Below are 23667 nucleotides of genomic sequence, written 5' to 3'. Positions count from 1 at the left end.
CAACCAAACCATTCTATGATTCTGTAATTCTGTGGATAAACTGAAGATTCCCTTCTGTGAAGGTTTTGCACTGTCTGCAAATGTGGTCTTGTAGCACTTTTCACTTAAGTCAGTCCTATTGCTCTGATCTGTGCTATGAGAAGGGCACGCTTAGCCTGCTTCTGCTGGCTGAAGAAATGTCTTCTGAACCGGACCTCACCCGTGACTGAGGCAGGATGGAACCTCACAGCACAAACATGCGCTGTACTACAAACGAACGTTAGAATGCCCTTTCTGTGGAAATGGCTTTCTGTAGTTTTTGGAAAACATTTATTTTTATTACACAAGCACAGATAATAGTGCTGCACCCAGACCCAACGCACTCCCTTAAATATTTGCTGTCTAAGTCAGTGTCAAACCCCCACTGTGAGGGAAACATCCCAAGGGAATCTATCTTCACTGCTCACGCAGTTGCACCAACATAAACACTGTCAGAACACACAGCAAACATAGGTTAATTAAAGAAAACCACATAAATGGCGCTGTATCATTTTTATTTTAAGCCTCTTTACACAAAGAATGATGTTGGAATGCAAGGTGCGATACACTTTACACAACATACATTGACAACATCACTCATTCCATTTGCCTTTATAAAATGGTTTTGGAAAGTTTTCACTGAATTCCTACTTACACAAACTGTTACAGTGGGGTAGAAATCAAACAACTGACAAAATATAAATACCAGAGAATCCAAGATGGACTTCTGGCATTTTAAAACACACAGGTCTCGTGGACAATACAACTCTTATTTTTTCGTACTGCAGAACAGCAAGACAGAAGTCAGACAAAGTGATCTGACCATCCGAAGAAATACATAAATATCAGCACATTTGCAGGTGAGATGAACAAAATCCTTTTTCCTGCCGTTCTCATGGACACTCCTGCCTCTGGCACAAGGACCTGCCTGCAGGATCCCACTTCACAACTGCAAGCCAATGGCAGGAAGGGATCGCAACTAGCACAATATGGACCTGAACACTACTGTGCCTGTGCAGATTCACGATCACTGCTACTTCAGTTGTCAACCAAGTGAAAACACTTTGAAAGAAGTTCAATGAGCACTTCAAATAGAATTAAAATACACTAAAATGATTTGAAAAAGTCCAATTTCTGAATGATTTCTATATATGCATATAAGCAGCTTAGCTTTTTCAATGTTTTCCTGTTTTGTTTTGTTTGTTTGTTTGTTTTTACTAATAGAAAAAAGAAGAATCCGTGTAGACTAAAAAAGGTTGGTTATAAAGTGGCATAAAAGTATACACACACATCACACAATGAGGCATATTTTCCGCCTATTGAAATGCTTAACACGAGTTTACGGAATTAAAGATCTATATTTTAAAAAATGCATCCTTGTCTCTAAAGCAGCAGGTGCTCTATCAGACAAAGAGGATGCTGCACAGGAAAAAGTCTCAATGAAAAACAGCAAAGAAGGGCTTAAACTGCATAACAGCTGGCCAAGCCAGGCAACTGACTGTCTTCAAAAAACAAAAACAACAGACAGATCAGGTTTAGGTCCACAGGTCAGAAATCTACCCTAGGTGTTTTACCTCCTCATATCATTCTGTCATACATTCAGTTCGATTTATTTATAAATTGAGGCCATCTCCAGGACTGGAGAGGGACAAACATTACCACATTTCCAGAGAGGATAAGAGATTGCATTCAGTAGCCGAATCCCTATTTCACTCTGCATATTGTAACTCACTCTTAAGCAGATGTCAGTGCAAACTGTTGCAGCCATCAGTGTACCATCAAACAGTAGCAGCAGTAGTGCTGGAGACAGATTCAGGGTCCGTCGTGTAGTGGTCTGTGGCTCTTCCTCCTGTACTCTTTCGTGTAGTGAGAACTACTGGAATTTAGTTCCATATATGTATTTGTGCCTCATGTCAAATTAAAAACATATCTGAGAAAAGCAAGTACTGACCTTCAGCCCAGAAGACTGATAACTGGGAAGGAATTTTAGCATGAAGACCTATGCCTCACTTCCACTTAAATAACTGGAAGCTGCCGCACGAGCATGGATCAGTTTGTAACTGCTATACAAATAACTTCTTCAAATCCAGTAGTGACAGAAAAATATTATTTTAGCACTTGGCACACCACACTTTACAGTATAAAGAGTAATATTTCAATAAAACTAAACCTCCTATTTTTCACTATTGCACGTCGGGTGGATTTGCTACACTTGGGAGACTAGTCCTTAGAATTAAAGTGCTTTGTGGAGCATTGGCATCCAAAATCTCGAACATGAGAGACAACTACAAGTAAAATCTGTTGTTGCTATATATAACATACAGCAGGACAACAGGCATCAACGTGTGTACTCATTATGTGCCTGGTTTTCGATGGCATCCTGAGTAACACAGAGTTTAACAGTGCATAGTACCCCCTACCTCCAACGTACAATCAAATGCTTTAGATTCATCCAGTATTGGTGGCGGCTCTGGACGCCGTGTCTGCATGATCTTCTGTTTAGGATTTTTCAATTCTTCTTCCTCTTCTGTCTCACTTTCACAGACATGGACGACGACACTAGGAGTGGATTCTGTCCCTGCGTGAAGCTCATACTTCTCCCCTGAGGAGCAGCAAACAAAGACCATGCTAAGAACATCCCCAACAAACAGCATTAAGCCACTTCATCACAAAAACTCCTTAACAGCTGCAGTAACTCAATCAAAAGACAAGCAGCATACAAATATTTAAGTGACATATTTGTGCTATGCATTTATAGGACATTTCTAAATGGAAAACCATAAATGCATTTGATAATATTTAATCCTCCTAATTCCCCATGAAGTTATGTTGCTACTGTACCCAGTAGTGGCTTTCTGAGAGGACAAGAAAGTAGCTCTCTTCTCTACACCGCTACTTGTCAGAACATTTCTGTCCTGTTAGGACGGCAAACAGCTCCCTCCTCACGAGCGCTGAAGCCAATTCAACAGATTACACATTAGGTTCTTTGTGTGAAAGATAACCTTCCTTTCAGGGAAAATAAATAGCACCGTTCTGAGTAAGGCCCATGAAAAATTTTGATGATGCAACATAAAACCCATATTAGCATCCTTAACAACTGAAGCCGCCAATCTGCAAGAGATTGAACATCTCATTCCTCTTCTTGTTTGTTGGTCAATACTAAGATTATAGCAAAATTCAATAAATGGGTGACAAAGAGCCAGCGCCACACAGTCCAGTTTCTGTGTTATAATTTCAGTCAGCTACAGAACGAAGTAAACAGTGACAGCTTACTTTATTCAAGTAAGTAACCTAATATGAGAGAAACTTGGTTCTTTTCCCAGAAAAGTAGATAAATGCCCTGGATAAATACTTCTGAAGTTAAATAATACAACAAAAGCAGGTAAATATCCCACCCGGTCCCAACTTGGAGACAGCACAAAGGAGGTCATAGTTTATCAGTGGAGTTGCATCTTCAGTCTGTTTCCATCCAACTGGGGGAGATGCAGGTGGTGATATCAGGAACTGTTTAACAGGTTGTGGAGGAAGAAGGTAGGACTTGTCGCCTACTTCACCGGACACCTGTACCTAAAGACAAAGGCCAGGAGATGCAGAATAAAATCACAAACGTTCATGTTTATTTAGTCTGTTTCCCCACTACTATATGGCTGTTCTCTAAGAATGCTTAATTCAGCCTAGATCCAAAAATAATAGCACAACTACATAATACTTCAGATAAGCAATGCAGGTTAAGAAACTGGTCTGTGTTGACAGTGTAGCTGTCGATGAATAGAGAATACATGCTCGTGTATAAGAACAAGACGTTAATGGCTGCTTCAGAACTTCCCAGAAATGAAACTTACCGTCAAATATGAAACAAGGGAGAAACAAGCACACATGCAGACCAAGTTAGCATTCCATAATACCTGTGCAAAATATAGCTTCAGCTTTTTTCCATTGAAGTCAGTTTCATGCAGTTCAATCCGTGCTCTTGCTGCTGCCTCTGGATTACTGAAGTTTATCCTTACTCTTCTAAAGCTTTTAAACAACTGGAATGTAACTTGATTATCGTAGACAGTGAAAAGTGCTTCAAATCTTTCCTAGAGATGAAGTACAGAGATTCTCCAAACACAACATGAACATTTTCACTCAAGGAAAACACACACTGCATTCACTTTCCTCTCCCAAATCCCCATGCATTTCCTTAACACTCTTCTAAGCCTGCATGTTTCATAGCTCTCCCTGACTGCTTTATCTCACTACTAAAATTCCAGGAGTACACTGATATGTAAAAGCCCCTGTAGCTCCCAAGTACTGCCATCTAGCGACAGTTACCCAAAAGCGCAGTCGACAAAAATAGCTGCACACTGGAACCTGATTTTCACCTGAGCATCACAGATGCATTTTTAGGTGTGATAATATAAAGCATTGAACGATTAAGGAAGCTAAAACAAAAAACACAGGATTAATGAGATTTCTCTAGGAGAGAAAGACTTATTACCAAATACTGTTTTTTGCAAAAAGCAAAAATAAAAAAAATATTATTTAATTAGAAATCGTATTAATCATTGAGGAGATTGAACATAACTGTATTGTTAAAGGTTCAACTTGTTTTAATTTACTAGTTCATTTTTATTAAAAAACCTAATTTGCAGATTTTTTTCCCCCCAGTTTAACTACAGGTATTCTCACTCACTGAAAAAAATCAAATTCAGATCAGCAGAAGAATGCAAACGATATATTTTCAATTTTATTTTCTCTGCATTGATAACATTCAGTTACTCACAGAGATCTACATAAGCAAATGAGCAGAGAAGAACAACTTTTAAGAACTCTTTCCAAAGGCAAAACTTATTTGTTTCGTTTCAAAAGACTCCAGTCTCTTTACATAAATCCTTTGACTCCTGTAATAATACTTATAGGACGAGGTTGCCACTGACTTCCGTTTCAATTAGGACAAAAGAAACTCTACAGATGATACCCACGTTAGTTTTAGAATTATTAGTTTAGCAATTCTTTCTGCAAGCTGCACCATCTCAAGGTCTTCATTAAATCAGAAAATCCATTCCTTCTGCACTCTCACCAAATTTGGTAATGAACAAATGCAGAACTACAATCTAGCGTAATCACCATTTCCCAAATAACATTTGAAATTAACCAGAAGTGGTTACATCCACCAATGGCTTCATAGCGCATCCAATTACTCTGGTATCATCAGAGAAGAATACATTGCCCTCAACACACCTGATATGCTCAGACAGACTGTGGGAATACCTTTACAGAAAAAGGAAACGTGCCTAAAAGTGACAAATCCCTGGCAGACACGCAATGTAATTTAGAAAGGCAGCATTTCCAGCACACACTTTCTAGATCAAATAATGAATTATGGGGCACTGCTGTCTCTGTAGCAGAGCTGAATCAGTCTGGTGCAAGACTTAATGTTTTGTTGATCAGCTGCTGCTTTCACTGCCCTCTTCTATAAGTGGTAACAACCACTGACCCAACTGGAGGGTACGCCACTCTCAAGAGGCTTCAGAGAATGCAGAAACAGGAACAATTTAGTCATCCGAGATTTACAGGTGTATGCAAAAAGGGAGATGCCACCTTGCCCTCTTCATTTTTTTCCTCAAACACTCATGAGCTACCAACAGTCATTCCTGGTGCTCTCAGATGCAAAGAGCACGCACAAATCTGACTGAATACAAAGATTAGCAACCCAGAGAAGCTTTAGTTTATTATCAAGTCCTAAGCGACTATCAAGAAGTTATTTTAGTTCAAAGCAGAACATGCATTCTAAGAATTTACTATAATCTTTAGCAGAATCCTTGCCTTGAAGTAAAACACAGACGTTTGCCTTCAGATTATACATAAATCTTCCTTTAAATTTGGTACTTTGCATGAAAAGAAAAATCAGAAGAGCCTTTTTGTAGGAGGAGTCCCATCACCACTATTAGAAATTCCAAATGCCTGAACATTGCATTACTATCTTCTCTTGGGAAATCTACTCATTCTTGATCTGAACTCACTGGTAAATAATTTGGGTAGATCATTTCCTCCCCCTCAGCACAACACACAGCAGTACCAGACAAAACATCCCCTGCTGCCTCTATACTTGCAGTGCCGAAGCCAGATTTCACTTTACACCTCATTTCACTTTACCTTTTCCTCCTGTACCTCAAACACCGCTTCATGCACACTGCAAGCAAACAGTGAGGTAGGCAAGTCGCTTAAATCCATCATCTCTTCCAAATCATCTTCATTTTCTCCAAAAATCATCTGTTCTTCTTCTTCTTGGTCACTGCTGTACAGATCGGACTGGCTGTCGCTCCAGGACTTCATAGTGTCTCTGAGCATCATTCAACCAATGCAGCACTGTGTTCTAGAGCTCCTGGTAAGGGTCTGCCATTACAAAAATGCATTCAATTACGGCAACAAAATACTACGCTGTGAGTTGTTTTCTGTCCTATGATGATGGCAAGTCTCAAACAACATGTCTGAACAACACCGGAATTGCCTGAGCATCCCCCACTGCTGCAAGGGAGATCACCTTTTCTTTCAATAAGTAACAAATTTTGAATTTTACTGGAGAAGTCATCGCGTTTCTTTAGACAAGGATAGACTCTCACTCGCTTTTGACTCCATGGAGGGAAAGCAGTTATGCCCTTCATCTCCCACACACAGCTTGTAAGGAAAACTCTGTACAAGTTAATTAAACATCTCAGCAACAAGTGAACAGTTCTGCATGTTTTGCAGCACAGCATCTATTGCAAGCGGGAAAACAAACCTGAGAAGTTTCCATAGAAGGCTCCAAACTCTGAAAAGCATCGCTTCCATTTTACAAACACATTCCACACAGGAACGCACTGCCACTCAACTATAGTTTAACTATAGTTTATATATAGTTTAACTATAAACCCGCAAGGTTAATGCCAGTTTTGTCCAACTCCATCCCAGGGGTTACACAACAGTAACTAACCACTCTCAGAATGTGGAAGAGGTTCCCTGGGATGGGATGTGTAACACCAATGCACCATCGTTAGTTAAGTACTAACAGAAACAGTACCGTGAGAGGCGTTAACGGACGAGGCAGAAAGCAACAGGGCCAGAGGGGCCTGTTGAAGACGGGGCGCGCAGCGCTAAGGAACCGCTCCACTCAGCCTGGCTGTGCCCTCCCGCTACACCGCGCTCACCTCCGGATAGACATTCGACGCCCGAGGGGCGGCGGAACAAGAGATGGCGGCGGGAGAGCAGCGACGGCTCAGCGAGGGTCCCCTCAGCAGCGAGACGAGCCGCCAAGAGGGGGGCGGCGGGCGGCAGCCGGCGCCGTGCGGAACGATCCCTGCGGGCGGAGAACGGCGCAAGCGCGCCTGCGTGCGCTGTCCCTCATCCCGCATCGCCTCGGGGAGCTGGGGACGAGAGGGTGGTGACCGGGATGGAGGGGGCGACGCTGCGCGTGCGCCATGCCCGCCTTCTCGAGACCGAATGAGGGGCAGCGCCTCTGGGCAGGCCGTTGCGATGGGGGTCGATGGCTGTAAGGGCTGCGTTGGGCGGATCCCGAGGCTCCAAAGCGGATCGTTCGGTGGAGAAGTGGCCGCCAGGCTGCAGAACGAACGTCACTGACTGGGAACAGCCCGCACACAGTCCGGGCTTAGGCATAAAGACAGACGTTTCTGCGGTTTAAATGCACTCTTTTGAAGTTCGGACGTGGAAAAGGGTAGATAATAATCTTCAGCTGATCCTTTCCCTCACAGGAAAGCAGAGAATTGGTCAAACCTAAGAAGGGCTTCTTCAGATTCAGTGCAGATTTCGACAACAATGGGGAAATCCTAATCATCCTCTCCCTTTCCTGGCTGCAGTCAAAGCCATTATTCACAGTCTCCTCTCCACCCACAGCTGTGCCCATCTCAGGAACACAGAAGTACACACACCTTCGTACACCTCAACCACTGCTGTCCAGATCCCAACATCGGTTTGTCACCTTTATGCCACCACTTGGCATCATCTGCTGCCACCCAGTAACTCTTGGATGAGGCAGTAACATGACAGCAGCTGTTCATCACAAGCTATAGCATAGGGATGCTGCTTCAGCAAACATACAGGAAAGAATGAGCCCCTGCCTTAAGGCCTAGCCAGGAGTACCACGGAGGACAGCTGTAAGGCCACAGTGGACATGACTGCTCCCAGGTTGTTTTTCCCTACTTGTGGTTTGGGACCCCAAGAGATACATTTAATTAAGAGCACCCCGAGGGTTATAACTCCACCCCTTGTCCCCCTGGACAAAACCCCATGCAGCGAGTGTTAATTAGGTTGGCAAGCATTCATTAGTGCCACTCGTTAGATAGTGCCAGTACTTCGAATTTATGGCTGTTCATGTCTCTTAATTGGCATTGCTAGGAAATGGCCGTAAGCTGCCCTGAGGCACAACAGCCGGTACCTGAAGGATGGCATTTCCCAAGTGCATCGTCCCCAGCGTGTATCAGAGGCCTGTGCTGTCCCACAGACGATGATTTCTTCACCTCAGTGCTGAACTGGCAGGTGTGCAGAAACCGCAGATCAGGTCCTCAGTCATAGAGCACATCCTGGCTTCCCGTCCTCAACCCTGCCTTTCTCCAGGCTCCACTTGGATCATGTTTTCCAGCTCTTCTCTGAAATAACGAATGCTAACACTTGTAAAAGTCCTGTAAAGCCAGCAATAGTAGTACTTGAGCCTCGTGTAAATTCACATGCCTCGGGGTGCTACAGCCCCAAACATCAGCTGTAGCAAACTGCATTTCATTTACAAATACACAATTAAAAACCATTTTTTTGGATGTACGCAGTGCCTATGGTTGTAAACAACTACCGCTTTAAATTCCTTCAAGATTTTTTCTGATTAAAACTGATTAAAGCTATAGCAAGAATATTTATCATGCCAGAATTCCATAGTTTTTAAACAGAATCTTTTATTAAGTTAAATTTCCAGAGGGGTCATCAAAAAGACAGAATTAAACAGACATGCAACACTGCTTACAAAAAAAAAAAAAAAAAATATGAAGCAGTTCATCCTCAGGGTTCAACACTGCAAAGCCACATTTATGCACACATTTCCATATGAACATTTTATACATTCAGTCAACACTGCAGCTCTATGCCACAGCATAAAGCTATATGCAAGATATACAGTGAGAATGTATTAAGTGCACTGAGAAGCCACACAGTGTATAGGCCACAAAAGTCAGTTCACATTTGATAAAGAAGCTAGGAGAAAGTCAAGGACCTATTCTGCCCAATTCATAATGGAGACAGCAGTCAGTTGGATTATGTGCACGCTTTTTCAGTGTTTGATTCTGAACAAAATGCTGCACATTTGGAAATCTAGCTATGCTCCACTGTTTACAGCACACTACTTCTCTGTGGATCAGCTGTGGATAAACTGAAGCTTTGACACTGCATGTGTTAAATGATGTGCTTTACAGGAACAGGTTACTTTCCATGCTGAAAAAAAAAAAAAAAAAAAAAAAAAAAAGCATGTGGCATGCAGCTCTCCTTTAAATCTTTAGGGGCAGTTTAGTCGTAAATGCCTGCCGCAATCCCAGGCACGGCCACTGTTACCTCAGCCCTAGAAATACTCTGTAACAAGTCTGAGGGTACAGAGGACTTCTCATTTTCAGTTTCCAAGATCTGAATTAGAGAAAAGGTAAGGATGTAATTGTAATCCTGAGCTATTCCCTCCTTCTGTTAGAAAGACTGGATAAGCCCTATACTCAGTTTACTTGTGCCTTCTCAGGAACAGAGATGGCATCTATAAAAACACAGTGCAGAGCAGCATGTACAATCTTCTGAAAGCTTGTGAGAAAGAACAAGAAAGGAGAAAGTACATAAAAAAAAGTTAAAATTCAGGTATTGCACATAGGCACCACGAAGGGGTGAGGTTCAGTCTGGCAGTCCTACCACCATGCTTACCGTGGCTAACAGACTGACAAGAGTGCAGCTCTCAAAACATCAGCGCACCGAGTTCAACCCTATAACCCCAAAAACTCCTCAGGCTCTACTGATTTGTGTGCTCTAGAAATAGACACACAAATAGCAATATTTCACATTACTCAATAGGAATTACCTCCCTTGGAATCTGCTGTCAGAAAGCTCCTAAAAGCAAGGTGTTAGGAATAAAAACAGCCTTACAATTAGGAGAAAAAGCTAACCAGAAAAAACAAGTGGCTGTGAAGTCTGCACAATCAGTTGCAGTTTTTAAGTACTACTTAGAAACTGAGCACTAGGAAAACAATGCTCAACTACACAGGATCACCCTATGAATAGAATTCAATAGCAAGCCCTTTTCACATCCTTTTGATCAATATTTTACTTACATATTTTATACCATCTCTGTAATAATTAAACAGTATTGCCATGTAAAATGTGGAGTTTGTAGGTTTAGCACAGTTGCTATTAAAACAGCTTGTTTCTGTGCCTTCAGAACTATTAGGTCAATTACCTACTGCCTCATTCATTAGAAGGAAAGAGACAAGCCATACTTGTACTCATACCCTTCCCAGCCAGCCCCCACTGTACTACTTTGTTTTGTATTACAAGGAACAAAAGCCACACATAACTTCACAATCGATTACCAGGGACACAGGCAGTAGAACCAGCGTCAACTCCAACAAGATTAATGTACTGGCAGAATTAGCCCATTAACACTGTTATCTTATCTAAGCATAAGAAGTATTGTGGGCAAAAGAAAAGTCGGTATTTCTTGAGGTTTCCTAAGCTGCAGTGTATGCGACGCCACTAGTTTCAATTGTCAGATATGTCAAACTGAAGAAGCAACTTCACATATAGGCACATGCACAGCCTCTAGGCATCTTCACTTCACAGGGGTAGGAGTTTATTTTTATTTAAGTTGCACAAAACTGTCAATGCAGTCTCATGTATACCCAGATTAAATTAGTATTCATAGCTGGCAAGGAAAACATATGCAAAAGAGTAGTTCTGTTGTCAACTGTAATAACATGAAGCAGTAGAATTATTTATAAGTCAGATAAGCTCTCAGGTAGTGGAAAAAGAATCTGGTTGTGAGTCAAAAAAGAAAAAAAGGAAAAATGCAGGAAGCCACAACTTTAAGTTCAAGATCCTTCCAAGCCCCTTAGTATCAGAATTACCACTTAAAAATGCACAGAACACATTCACTATTCATTTCAAATCAAGTCTTCTAAGGTCACGGAGACACCCTACTATGCATACAACCCAAAATACAACAAAGTAAACTTAAAATTCGGTTTCCCAGTAAAATTATTGCTTTCAGAGAATATATCAAAATACCAAGAACAGCTGCATACTCTTGTAAATGTTGTACTTTGTCCCCTTCACTTAACTGTTTTACACCCCTGTGTCTGTTTCTCCCTTTGTAACAGCTTACAGCCATCTCTTAGATATTTATCTTTCCAGCTTCTAAGTACACAATGCTTCATTATTCTGGCAGTTCTCACTGAGTGCTGGACTGTGCGTGCTCATTTTTCCTACTAGGTCATTCACAGTATTAGGACAGTACCTTTTTTGCTTCTTAGAATAAAGGAGCATAAAATGGCACCCCTACCTACAACACCGTAACACTGCCAAAGGAATGCTGACATCTTTAAGCATTTAAAACTACTAAACAAAGTTGCAAACCCTATCTCGACTACAGAGAGAAAATAAAAATGGTAAAGAATTGGAATCTCATCAAGACCGACTAAAATATCCTTCCAGTCACGTTACTACAGTGCTGTCCCTGTAGCCTTCGATGCAACTTGAAGCTCTTTCTGTGAAACCAGAGAAATAGCAAACAGTCCTTGTTCTAAACTGCCATGTAATCCAGTGGTGCTAGATAAAGAATTAACGTGCTCAGTGCATACATTCAACACAAGCTAGAGAATGGCTATACAAGAAAAGCCCAAGAATACTCAGTAAGTTTCAGTGTTCGTGCTTGAAAATAATTAAATTTTATTGCCATGTTAAGGTAGCATGGTGGTTACGTTAGAAACATGAGGGTTTACAACTTTTCTAAAAATTCATCAATCTCTCTATGTAAAAGATTAAATCCTTTCCTCATCTCACTGTGAACAACGCCTGAAAACCTCTATTTGGAAATAAACCACTCCCAGCAGGGCTAGAAATTGCATGGTTACTTCTCTTCCCACAGCATCTGCTATTTCATTAGTTTCCTAAAGACGTGATGCTGCATTCAGTATTTCATGCTCTCAGCAGCCTTCAACCGAGGACTGCGATTTACTTCTTGCTAAGAGGAATGCTTTCAACTTCACAGCTACAGAGAGTTGCTTATTTTAATAATCAGTCTTTAAAGTAAAGTTTGAGACAAACTTTAAACTATGTCTAAGTCGGCTTAACACTTGCCTACATTTTAATCAGGTAAATAAATAAAGGGCATACTTCCGATGAGTCAAATCAGTTCCTTAAGATCGTTCACTCCTTTTTGCTGTGCTCCAGCACCCGGTATGGTGGAGCAGAAACTCCTCTGGAACCATGTTGCTCCTGCACTATTGGCAGTGTAGCAGGTGTATAAATTTCTGGCGTGCTGTCATTGTTTTGCAGGGCACCATAGGAAAAGGAAGCTTTGAGGTCAGGCTGAACTGCAATCCCTTTGTCATGCATGTTTTGCATGCCTGAAAATAGCAAAAGCAGAGATTAAATGTTTAGGAACAAAAACACATTCTTCCTGTACTCTGTTAAATCACCAAATTACACAGGCTGGGGGTTACTGGCACGTGGCTCGTCAGATCCTTGAACATTAAATGAAAGAATGCTTTTCAGCTAAGCAGTAAAGCAACTAATGGAGGAAATTACGCTGTAGTGAATGCAGGATCGCAATCATGTATTTATCAAATGCTACATGTTTCTTGTACAGATCACCAGAAAGACAGTTTAGCTATACTTCAAAAAATAAGTTTCTGCTCCTTCTGGCCTCTATTGTTAGCCATGTACCTCAGTCTTCCCCAGTAATCACTTCTTCCTGCTTGATGAAGACCAATCCCAAGTAAATGCTCAAAACCTGTAATCTTCCCAGACAGTAGCTAATGGGACTGTTGCCACGCTCTCTCTGGCATCAAAGGGCCCAGAGTAAGTGTCACCAAAGTGAAAAATGATGCCTTTCCTGCTTCACAAAAAACATTAATGCACACCCCTCCACGAGACAATCAACCAAAGAGAATGGAAAAACAAAGAACAACTTTAAAGAGACTCAAGTTTGAGTGAAAACCCAACAAATAAAAGAAACAGGGCAATAAACCATTGTTACCTGGCATGGCATCCATTGATATATAGGGTTCAAACGGTACAGATTTCTTTCTATTTCTTGTGATCAGGAAGACACCTAGAAACGCTATGAGGCATCTGAGAAAAAACAGAAGATCTTTTGATATGACCGTGAAAATGGAGAGGAGACAATGCTTCATCACAGGCCCTCAGAAAAATCAGCACCTAGCACAGTAAAGAACTCGGAACTAGAAGAGAAAGATCTACAGAGTGAGAAAGAATTCTCAGTTGAGTAACCCTTTTTGACAGTACTGAAATGTAACTAGCAATCACGATTTCACACCTTTACCAAAATGCAGAGAGAAATTTTCACATTAATCTTGACTAAGAGCAGAAAGAAAGCATATAGAAATTTTATCTGCTTTGATGACATTCCAGGATTTTACAGCCTAAACTATGCAAAGTTTTCCATGGATAAACACACTGACAATTGTCAATGTTCATTTTTAGAGCATGCTGACAGAGGAAGACAGTTAATAATACTAAACTCCCAACTGTTGTTTGTTTTCCTGTATTAAATTGAAAAGCATTTCAGGTTGCCCCCTGCTTATGGAGAGTTAATCACATCAAACACTGTAGTTAGGACTAAACATTGAGTTACAAAGTGAATGTTTTACTGATTATATCTGCATTGTGTGAATGGCCATGCCCCCTAAGAAACAGGATTCCTGAAGTCTCGTAATAAGACAGTGAAGGCTCAAATAGATGCCCAAGAGATCACTGCTTCTGATTATTTTACAGTTCTAGATTGGTGAGCAGATAGCCTGAGAGCATTCCACTTCACCTTAGAAGGTGTGAATACACTTGGAAAAACAATCCATGTGATTCAACACCCAATAGGATCTCCAGTACAGTCAGCAAGACACTTACTGTGAAGTGCAGAAGTTGTACAACTATACATAACCTACTGTGATAAAATTCCTCTAGAGCATCCATCATCACTCAGATAAGGTATGGAACTATGGGCCACTGTGTGCTCTAAGAGAGAGCACAGTCAGTTTGTCCTCCTTCACAGTAGGTTACACATCCCACGTATACACACATACACATGTACTTGCATACGGATTTCTAAAATTTAGCCATATGAAGAAAAACTACTCAGTTTTCTATCAGGGAAACTTAAAACACTTACCCAAGTGCAAACATACATATATGAAGAACATCTTCACCAGTGAAATCCAGGTAGAAAGTTGCTCCTTCAAAAGGAAATAATTCACAATGGTTTTCTTCCCAGGTAACATGAGCAATTACTGCTGCATCTCTAGTACTGGTCCCTCCAGAAACTAAGTCATGTAAGATCACTATTTGTATAGTTAGCATGTTTAGTTGGCTTTTTTTTTTTTATGGTCGTAATACAGAAAAGCATGTTCTGATTACCACTGCAACAGAAACTGTACGTTTACAAACCTTTTAGAATTTGACCACCAAAATAACAGTGCAATTACTATGGCCACAAGTAAACCTGTACAGCAGCACAGCAACTAGTACAAAGCTTCCAATATTGGGGTAGGGAAGGAAATAGTGTTAGAACTGTTGCAGGTCACTATGCAAATGAGCCTAAGCTGAATTCTCACCAGATAGTTATTACCATATAAACACAAGAGACCACACTCCCCAAGACTGAACAAGAGACCAAACTGGATCTCTCTAACTACAACAGAATAAAAACCCTTGACTCCAATTAAGCATACACAGCTTAAAAACATAAGATGACAGATGTCATTGTTGCCCTAGATGTCAACAGGATAAAAAGCCTGACCTACACACCCTGGCTCCAATTCTACATCTCTAATAGAGGAAAATAAAGTTGATTAATCTGAGAGTAGCATGTGACTTGGAACGTGACAGGGAACAAGCATTAGACAAAGAGTAGGCCACAGTCTTTCACGGTGTTGAACAGAACTAAAAGGCAATACGTAATTTTAAGGGGGCAGGGGACTATTGTCCCTAGGTACCTAGGAGGGGATTACTATTTACACAGACAGTGCATCTGCTTTATTGTGATGAATACTTTCTCTAGTGCCTTTTTTCTTCTTCCCAGTTTTACTCATACATCTAAGAAAGACCTTCAAAGCGCTTCCTCAGGTTTCAAGCCTAAGTGGGTTTAAAATGCTCATCTTTGTTCATAGACAAAACTTCCTCTGTGCAGCTAAGGTCTAAGATTGGAGTCATCTGTACAAAACGAAAAGTACCTACAAAGTTGAAAGCAGTTGCATCCTACATACAATGCAAACAAAACCATCAAGAAGAAACTCATAACAGGTGTGACCAGAGGAAGAAAATACATTAAATGAAATGAATTCACATTTTGAGAGAGGAAAAAAGGGAAAGCAAACCAGCTCCAGAAGAGAGATGACAAGAAAATACAAGTCATTGTCTTGCTGGGTATTCACATTCCTCAGCTGTAGCTAAGAATTATTTTCTAAAGTCTTTTGCCCCTCTTTCAGAAAGAATCAACATGCTGTTTTGAGCACTGTTACCTGCTGTGATAGCTACTGTTGTGGACAGGATGTAGCCAATGCTCGCAATTTGAGATGAATCATAGAGCTGTGAAGCTTGAGCTAAAAATCTGCAACGCAGTGACAGATGACAGAAGTTAACTTGGGAAGAATACTCAAACTGCAGTAGTTAACATCAACCAGCCCACTTCTCCTTTCTGGAGGTACCTTTCAAGTACCTGGTGAATACATTTAAGAAACTTTACTCTTTCTCAGTACACCTACATAAGCATCCCCTAGAATTAATAGAAATGATAGATGAATGAACATTCTGCTGTATTAACTAAAGGCAGCTCAATTACAACCACTGACATTGGGGCCAGGACATCACTTGCATTCTGAACAGCTCCTTATCCTTGCTGCTACTTGTGTTTTTACATTATCGTAAGAACAAAGGGGAAAAATACAGAGCACTTTGATTTCAGTCAGTGCAAATACATTGTATTTCATTAGCCACCATTTCATTCATGCTGGTGTTTTACAAATACTAGAATGATCTATAAATTTGAGATCAATACTACTTGGTAATGTCACTACATGGAAAAACAAAGAATGCTATCTTAGGCTCCTGTGACACAGATTTGAAGACAGGTGACACAAGAGGCCAGACCTTCACACTAAAATTTGATCAGCATTCTGGAAATCAATAACAAACATCTCACTAGTTAGAGATCTGCCAAACCAGCACAGTTATGTAAGAGAGAGATGGTCTTACGTTGCTTGAAAGACTGCTGTAGCAATCATGCACACCAACATGATATAAAATATCGGGTAGTTGAGTTGGAGGTTTCCTCGTATTGAGACAACAATCATGCCTGCCACAGCCTTCACTGTCACAACAGTCATGGAACCTGCAAATGTTTATGAAAATACAGCTGAACTATGTTCTTCTCAGCAGGACAAGAACACTGCACATTCACTCTATATGTGACGAGCAGCTGCAAACAAAGTCAAGATATACACATACTCAAACCCCTCTCTCTTGCATGGAAGGTATTTTATCTCTAAACATCAGTTATATTCCCAACAACATTACCACTGTGACCTTCAGTAAATCACAACATTTCGATATTACAGTTTTTCTTGTCAACAGGGCTAGGAGCATCTACCACTTGTCTTAAGTGTTTAAACATTATTACACAATCATACTGTGGAAGGATAAAAGCTATCATTTCTGATGACACACTGACATGATTAATAAGACTAAGGAAGTTTTCAAAACAATCCATATCAACTTACCCAGCAAAGCTACCAACAGGAGAATTATTACAATGTAGTTTGCATTTTTCTCCTTGTAAAAATACAGTAGCAGGCAGAATATGATGATTTCTACAAGCTACAAGAGAAGAGAAACCATCAGATGTGGAGTTTATGGCATTACCAGTAAATGGAATACTGAACAAGTCAGACATTAAAAATCACAAAACAGGACAAATCAAAGGAAAATGAGGATCGTACGCAATTACAGACCAAGTTTAATCCCAATCAAACACTGATATCACAAATATCTGCCTATTTTCCATAATGAGGTTGTGTAAATGACCCCTGCAGCAAACATCTAATTTAATAGCCAAACTTATCTCTGTTAAACAGATTTTACAATATTATTAATGAGACAGTGATGGCTCAAGAAAAAATGTCTGTCTAGGAAAAGCGCAGATCAAGTATAACATTTGGGCACCTCTTGGACAGTTGCTCTCAGCTGCCATGAATACTACTTCCACAGGCTGAAGCTGACAGGTCAGGGAGAGAGCAAGCTATTTTAAAACTTTTCAGGTAAAGATACTTAAATTCTAACAGAGTAATTCAGAGAGAGAACAGTAGGGTTACAAGTTGCACGTGCACTGTGAAACTGACACTGGCAAAAGTGACATAAGTCCATTAGCAAGTACAAAGAAATACCTCTAGCACTCATAACGAAAAATACTTTAAAACCTCTCAACCAGGAATATGGCAGAAAACATTCCCATATTTTATGGGCTATCTTACCATATACAACAGAAATGGCCAGCTCACTAAATGCCTAGTGATATTTTCTCCTGTCATCTTCTCATGACTATTAGGTCCAAACGTAATCAGCAGATAAGTTCCAACAATTGCCAAACCACAACCTACAAAGGACAAAACATATCGCCCTTTGGCGACCAAAGGAAAAAAAAAAAAAAAAAAAAAAAAAAAAAAAAAAAAAAGAAGCAGTGGACAGTTAGTGGGTTAGTATGGATGTATGGAATTACGATCTCATGTGCATATGGCCATGACACCATGCACAGTCCTCCAAGTGACTCATTCCTCTGCCCTTCATGCCCTACTTTCACATTGTTATAATTAAGAAACCTCAGGCAATAAGTATGCCACGATTTGAGGAAAAAAAAAAAAAACTCATACCAAGTAGCATTTGCTAAAATAACTGTAGTCACAAGATCTGCATCTGGGGCTTATCATGCCTTGCACTGCCTACAGCCTATTTTCCAGAAAGCAGAAGAATGAATGTTCCAGCTCTGCAAACACACGTATGCATGAAATGTGGCTGATTCAGTTCTACCTAAGCAAACGCAGTGCCAGGGACCCAGGTTCACCATGCCTGACTCTTAGGTCGTGCTTTGCATAGGTCAGCTTGTGAATGGAGGATAAAAGTGAAAAGGAACTGCAGTACTTACTCAAAAATTCCTTGGGCTTCCATTTTTCTTTAATAAATATAATTCCTATGATTGCACTAGCTGTAAAGACAGGAAGGAAAAAAAAAGAGAAACAGGATGACCTCTATATATTGGTCCAGCAATCAGTTGTCTCACACTAAAACGCTTTCAGACTTGCATGTCAGTCATCTCTTTCCTCTTACCTATAACAGACACTGCGCTGAGAGGCACAATCAGTGAAAGAGGAGCAAAGGCATAAGAAGAAAACACCCCCAGTTCTCCCAGAACCAGGAGAAAAAGTCCACACCACCATGTCTTGGTTTTGAAATAGGCTCGGGGATCTTTGGAACCTGCCAACCGGATATGGCTGTATTTCTAGAAAAAGGGGATAAAGGCACAGAAGCTGTAGCATGCATGACACTTTTTAACACGGGATATTTGGGGCAGGATCAATATTTGTTTCACGATACTCACCTGGAGGTTGAGTGCAATACTGATAACAAGATGCCCAAAAATAGCTAGTAATGCACCAATCAAATTCTCCTGTAAAAACAAAATAAATATAAAGATATTACATTTACCTACTGGACCTTGAAGGAAGTTGGGGTTTCATGCACAATCTGGAAGACAGCAGAATTAAAATGGTTCCCTCGAACACTCAGCAATAAAATCTGTTTTTATCTTCTCCATGTGACAGGAAAATTCAAGTAACTTTTCTGTAGCTACATTCCAAATCTGTGAAACTCAGGCAGAAGATAATCCATTATGAATTGACACTTCATGAGAGAGCTAAATTAATAAGTGCATATTTGGAATCTTTGCAGGAACGTTTCTCAGCAGGAAAGAACAGACTGCTAAATGCAACCTATCCGTTCATTCTTTCCTTTAAATATCTGTTTTCATAATGGCTTGGCATTCAGCAGCACATGGAACAGAAACATTTGCATTCTGTGAATCAGCTTTCAAGAACTATTCTGCTCTTCTCCACCTCACCTATAACACCTGCTGGTTTAGTGGGCAATTTAGCTGCATTCAAAAACACCTGAGATACCTTCCCACAACAGATAGTAAAGCTTGCATAAAAACTTGCAAGCCCAGAAAAAGCTCATGTTAATCTGGAGAACTTTTATAACCACCCAAAACTGTGTTCTAAATGAAATTTTTATACACAGAAGTTATGGCATCCAAGAGTAGACTGGAGTAAAAATATGACCTTATAAGAAAAGGAGTCTGCGTGTGGCTGCACAGAAACTGCTGCTGTGGCCAGTGGGACTTGCTGAAGTTGCACGTGTGGACTGTTGCCTCCTTCCATTTTTGTTTGTTTTTCAGTCTCCTGGACGACAGAACTCTTTAAAGAGGCTTGAACTCTGCTGAAGTTAGGTCATTTGTGACTTGGTACCACTTCTTCCCATCCATCCTGCTTTGCTTCTTGAAATCCTCTGCAGCTTGCCTGCTTTTCTTCCTCTGCAGGGTTATGCTGAGAAAGAATAGGCACCACAAGCAGAGGTGTAGATAAGCAAATATTTCTAGCAAGTTAAGCGGAGTAGCATCATATTTCTCCAAGATGACACTAAGAACAATGTAAAAGAAAGGAGAAAAAAAAGGAGAAAAAAAAAAAGAATCAGTTCAGTGAAGTCAATGGTCAAAAAGCTGTAATGAAACCCTGTGGTAAGATAGTCCATACGTAAAAATCCCCAGAGTCAAAGCAACAGCTGTACCTATCAACAGAGAAAGTAGAATTTCTATGCCTTCTCAGAAAGCCTCAAGCACAGGAACTCACTCTTCCCAGAGCTCACAAACCGGCCTGGCCACAGAGGGGGACATTTAACAAGCTATGCCATTTGGAACGCTCGTTCCCGAAGTCTCAAAGGCTCCAAGCCCTGCTCCTGCCTAAAAACTTCTTTCATTAGCTCAGGACACCGCACGACGTCGGCCTCACAACCCCACGCTCTGAGCGGCTCCTGGTGCCGCCGGGGGGACCGTCACCACATCGCGCGACTCCAGGCGGGACTGCCGGGACCAAACTCACCGCACAGCACCATACGCACAAACCGGTCCCCGGTCCCGCACCACGGCGGCTCCTTCCACTAAAGACCTCAGAAAGCATCCGTGGCCCTAAGGGACAGACGTGGTGAAAAGATCCGTTCGCACAAAGGGCCACACGCTGCATCAGGGCGCGGTCCGACAAACAGGTGAGGGCTCACCCGGGGCTGCCCACAACGGGGCTGCCGAGCGTTCGTCAGTCCGACCTACGGCCTCAGCGCGCAGCTCAGACCCACACCGTGCGTGCCGAGCAGAGATTGCTAAGATTCACGGCCCGCCCCGCGCAGCCTCAGCCCCGCGCCGCACTCACCCGGCGGCCCGCAGCTCCTGTCGCCGCCTAGCCCTGCTCACCTGAGGCGGAGGGAAGCCCTCGACCCAAGGAGAACCTCTAACAGCAGCAGCGCCTTACCTACGGCCAGGACATTCCTAGAGCCCGGTCCTGAAAGCAGCAGAGAGCACTCCCCAATTCCACGGCATTCCCGTCCCAGAGGAAGACCGCCGCACCCGGGCACTCGGCTTCTAGAGTCACCTTAATGCGCATGCGCCAGTTGCCAGCCTCACGCCACCTTAACCAGCTGCGCACGGGGCTGCTTTGAGAGCTTGCCTGTGATTGGAGGTCTACCGGAATTTTGAGAGAAACAGGCCTGATGATTGGTGCCGATTTGGGGCCGGCCACTGTCGCGGTAACTAGTGCTATTGCTCCTTTAGTGCGCCGCGCCGCATAGCAGGATGGGAATTGCGTGTCCCGTTGCCGGGAGGGGCCTACGATGGTGCGGTCCTGGCGGTTCGGTTTCGTTTGTTTCAGAAGCGAAACGGTGGTCCCGTTAAAGTTCGTTGTGTTGGGTGCGCGAATCTCGTGGCTGTTCTGGAGCAGCACGAGGTGCCTCAGATCGTAAGGTCCCGCCCGGTACCGTGCAGTGAATCGTTCGCAGCTGGAGAAGGGAAATCCCAACGACGCGAGTGATTTTCTTTCAAAGCACAGTATTTATTAATGAAGGCAGTCAGTACGAAGTGATGCCCGGAGAAATTTATATCGCTATCAGTTGGGTGTGCATGAAGGGCAAAACTGAACTCCTTGGAAACATTTGGACCAGCACAGGGGGATGGGGAGCGCTACCACTCCCGGCTTCCCGGTGGCTGTGTATTGAGTGAGGTAGTGGGAAGTTCGCTGCGGGCTCTCTGACGGCACTGAGCAATTCCTCGTCCTATACACAGCCCTCTCCCCAGCAATGACTGTCACAGGGTACGCACTACCTCTGCTCAGCAGCATCCCTCCCTTCTCACCGAGCTACAGTGAATTTGAATTCAGTAGTGCAGCATTATTGCCAGTGCAGGTCTATGCCTTATCCTGATCAGTCAAGGTGTCCATGTTTTTGTTGTGATGGCTGTAGGAGACCAGAACCGGAGCTGGTTGCCACATCCCTACCTCAGGACAGTCACCACACCTCTGCCGAGAAGGGGCCTTTGATTCCAGGCCTTCAGATGTGCAGTTTAGGGATAATCAGTGCTGTAAAGTGCACTGTTAAGGTGCACAACAATCTGCAAAAGCTGCACTGAGCCACCAACATTAGTGTTTCAAAGAGCTTCCTACCCCTCCCCCCCCCTTTGCTTTTAAATAAAATAGGAAAATTAAATGCAAAAATGCTGATTTTTTTACTTGAACACAGCATCAGTGTCAGATGTGCCTTTTACTTATGCATCCTATTTGAAATGAAAGCTGGCATTGCAGTTACGTGTTTTCTGTATCTCCATTTTCAGTTTTATTACTACTGGCTGTTCTTTTTAGGTTTCCAAATTTCCTCCAGTCTTTATAAGCAACACAGGAACATAATCTCAAGCTCAGGAAAAAAAAACAACAAGGATTTAATTCTCAATCAAAGTTACTTTAATATACAAGGCAAATAAGAACAGTGTTTCATGTTGTCTTTTTTTTGTTTGTTGGTTTTTTGTTTTTTGTTTTTTTTGCAACTCATAATGGTCCTGTTTTGTAACCAAGAATAGCAACTAAGTTTAGATTGTGGTTGTTAAATTAACTTTGAAATCACAACTGATAACAGTACAAGGTAAATGGTAAAGCAATATTAGTAGTTTAAACCTTGAAATTACCTTTATCCATACTATCTCCCTATCTCTCACCAGCCCAGCTTTATCCATGGTCGCTTTTCCAGCCTTCTTGAGCTTCCCTGGATACAGAAGTATCCTGCACATATTCTGAAATTCAAGAGCAAATTCAAATAAATCAGCAGAGTTAAAGCTTGTGTAGTAATAGAAAAATGACTCCTCCTATCTTTCAATACTCTTCACACTGATCCTTCCCTGACTGGTAGGACTTACATTGGTATGTGTGTTATCTGACCAGCAGAGGGAAGCAGAAAGATATTTTATAACCATACATGTTTTTTCCAGCCTGCTCTGTACAGTTTCTTTTCAAGTCTACCCGCACTTACAGACCTCCTTGGGCTTCCTGGATGCATCTTGAAAGCTATAGAAAGACGGTCCCCATGGCTTCTCTTAGCAGTCTCCTGCTGTCTAGTGGCTGTGATACCACCAGAACTCTAAAAATGAAGTATATTCAGAATTTCTGAAACGTTGCATACCAAGTATGTAAAGTAGATAAATCTCTGAAATATTTTGCTTCTTCCCACTTCTTTTGCCTTTGGCATCTTCTCTTCCATCTCCTCTCTTTGATCTCTTCCTCCCTGCTTGTCTCTCCCATCTCAGTGATATCAGGAGCATATTATCTCAGGACTGAATAACAACAATCAAGGATGTACAGGACAAAAGATGAGGGAAAATGATCAAGGTAGAGAATTTGTTTAAATATCTTCTGTAGGCACCATCAGTCTGACTGGTCAGCTTCCAGGAGTTCCAGATGACCTAGTGCTAAGTTCTGACTGAAAAAAAGAGGCAGAGTCGTAAGGTAGCTTCACAAAGCACTCCCCTTTGAGAACTTCCTGCTTGATGAGCAGAGAGGGCAGGAAGCCAAACCACAAGCTATACAAAGGCTTGGCTGATTATTTCTTAAACTTTACCCTAGAGAATAGTAGTTACTGCATTAGGTAGGGGAGGGAAACATTAGCTCCATTAATACTGCACCTTTTGGGGGTTACTGACTTATTTTCCTCCACCAAAAGCACTTGACTGTGTCCACTACAGCACAAGCCATTTTGAAGCACATTACTTTAGCAGGGTAGTTGGGAATAAAT

General features: G+C 41.8%; 2 protein-coding genes across 7 annotated transcripts; both read right to left on the bottom strand.

The window, feature by feature from the left end:
- Positions 1 to 516: 516 nt before the first annotated feature.
- Positions 517 to 9364, bottom strand: RCAN3 (RCAN family member 3). 2 transcript variants are annotated; one of them, XM_048968755.1, is made up of 5 exons: positions 7188 to 9364; positions 6157 to 6396; positions 3924 to 4097; positions 3414 to 3585; positions 517 to 2620 (listed from the first exon to the last, which is right to left on the bottom strand). In XM_048968755.1, the coding sequence occupies exons 2-5, from the start codon at positions 6352 to 6354 to the stop codon at positions 2415 to 2417; spliced, it is 750 nt and encodes a 249-aa protein (XP_048824712.1). In that variant the 5' UTR covers positions 6355 to 6396; positions 7188 to 9364; the 3' UTR covers positions 517 to 2414. The 2 variants fall into 2 exon arrangements, with proteins under 2 accessions (XP_048824712.1, XP_048824713.1); XM_048968756.1 differs by lacking the exon at positions 7188 to 9364 and adding an exon at positions 7061 to 7149.
- A 2567-nt stretch (positions 9365 to 11931) lies between these two features.
- NIPAL3 (NIPA like domain containing 3) lies at positions 11932 to 21119 on the bottom strand. Of its 5 annotated transcripts, none has more exons than XM_048968750.1 (13): positions 20871 to 21117; positions 20448 to 20533; positions 19632 to 19988; positions 18893 to 18961; positions 18622 to 18793; positions 18440 to 18499; positions 17772 to 17917; positions 17022 to 17118; positions 16498 to 16633; positions 15765 to 15853; positions 14417 to 14480; positions 13268 to 13362; positions 11932 to 12635 (listed from the first exon to the last, which is right to left on the bottom strand). In XM_048968750.1, exons 3-13 carry the CDS (start codon positions 19728 to 19730, stop codon positions 12436 to 12438), a joined length of 1227 nt encoding a protein of 408 aa, XP_048824707.1. In that variant the 5' UTR covers positions 19731 to 19988; positions 20448 to 20533; positions 20871 to 21117; the 3' UTR covers positions 11932 to 12435. The 5 variants fall into 5 exon arrangements, with proteins under 5 accessions (XP_048824707.1, XP_048824709.1, XP_048824710.1 ...); XM_048968752.1 differs by having other exon boundaries at positions 19632 to 19895; XM_048968753.1 differs by lacking the exon at positions 20448 to 20533 and having other exon boundaries at positions 17772 to 17893; positions 20871 to 21119.
- Positions 21120 to 23667: the final 2548 nt, after the last annotated feature.

This window comes from Lagopus muta, chromosome 23 (assembly GCF_023343835.1).
Source record: "Lagopus muta isolate bLagMut1 chromosome 23, bLagMut1 primary, whole genome shotgun sequence".
In the NCBI taxonomy this organism is placed as follows: Eukaryota; Metazoa; Chordata; class Aves; order Galliformes; family Phasianidae; genus Lagopus; species Lagopus muta.
This window is presented reverse-complemented; position numbering and strand designations above follow the sequence as displayed.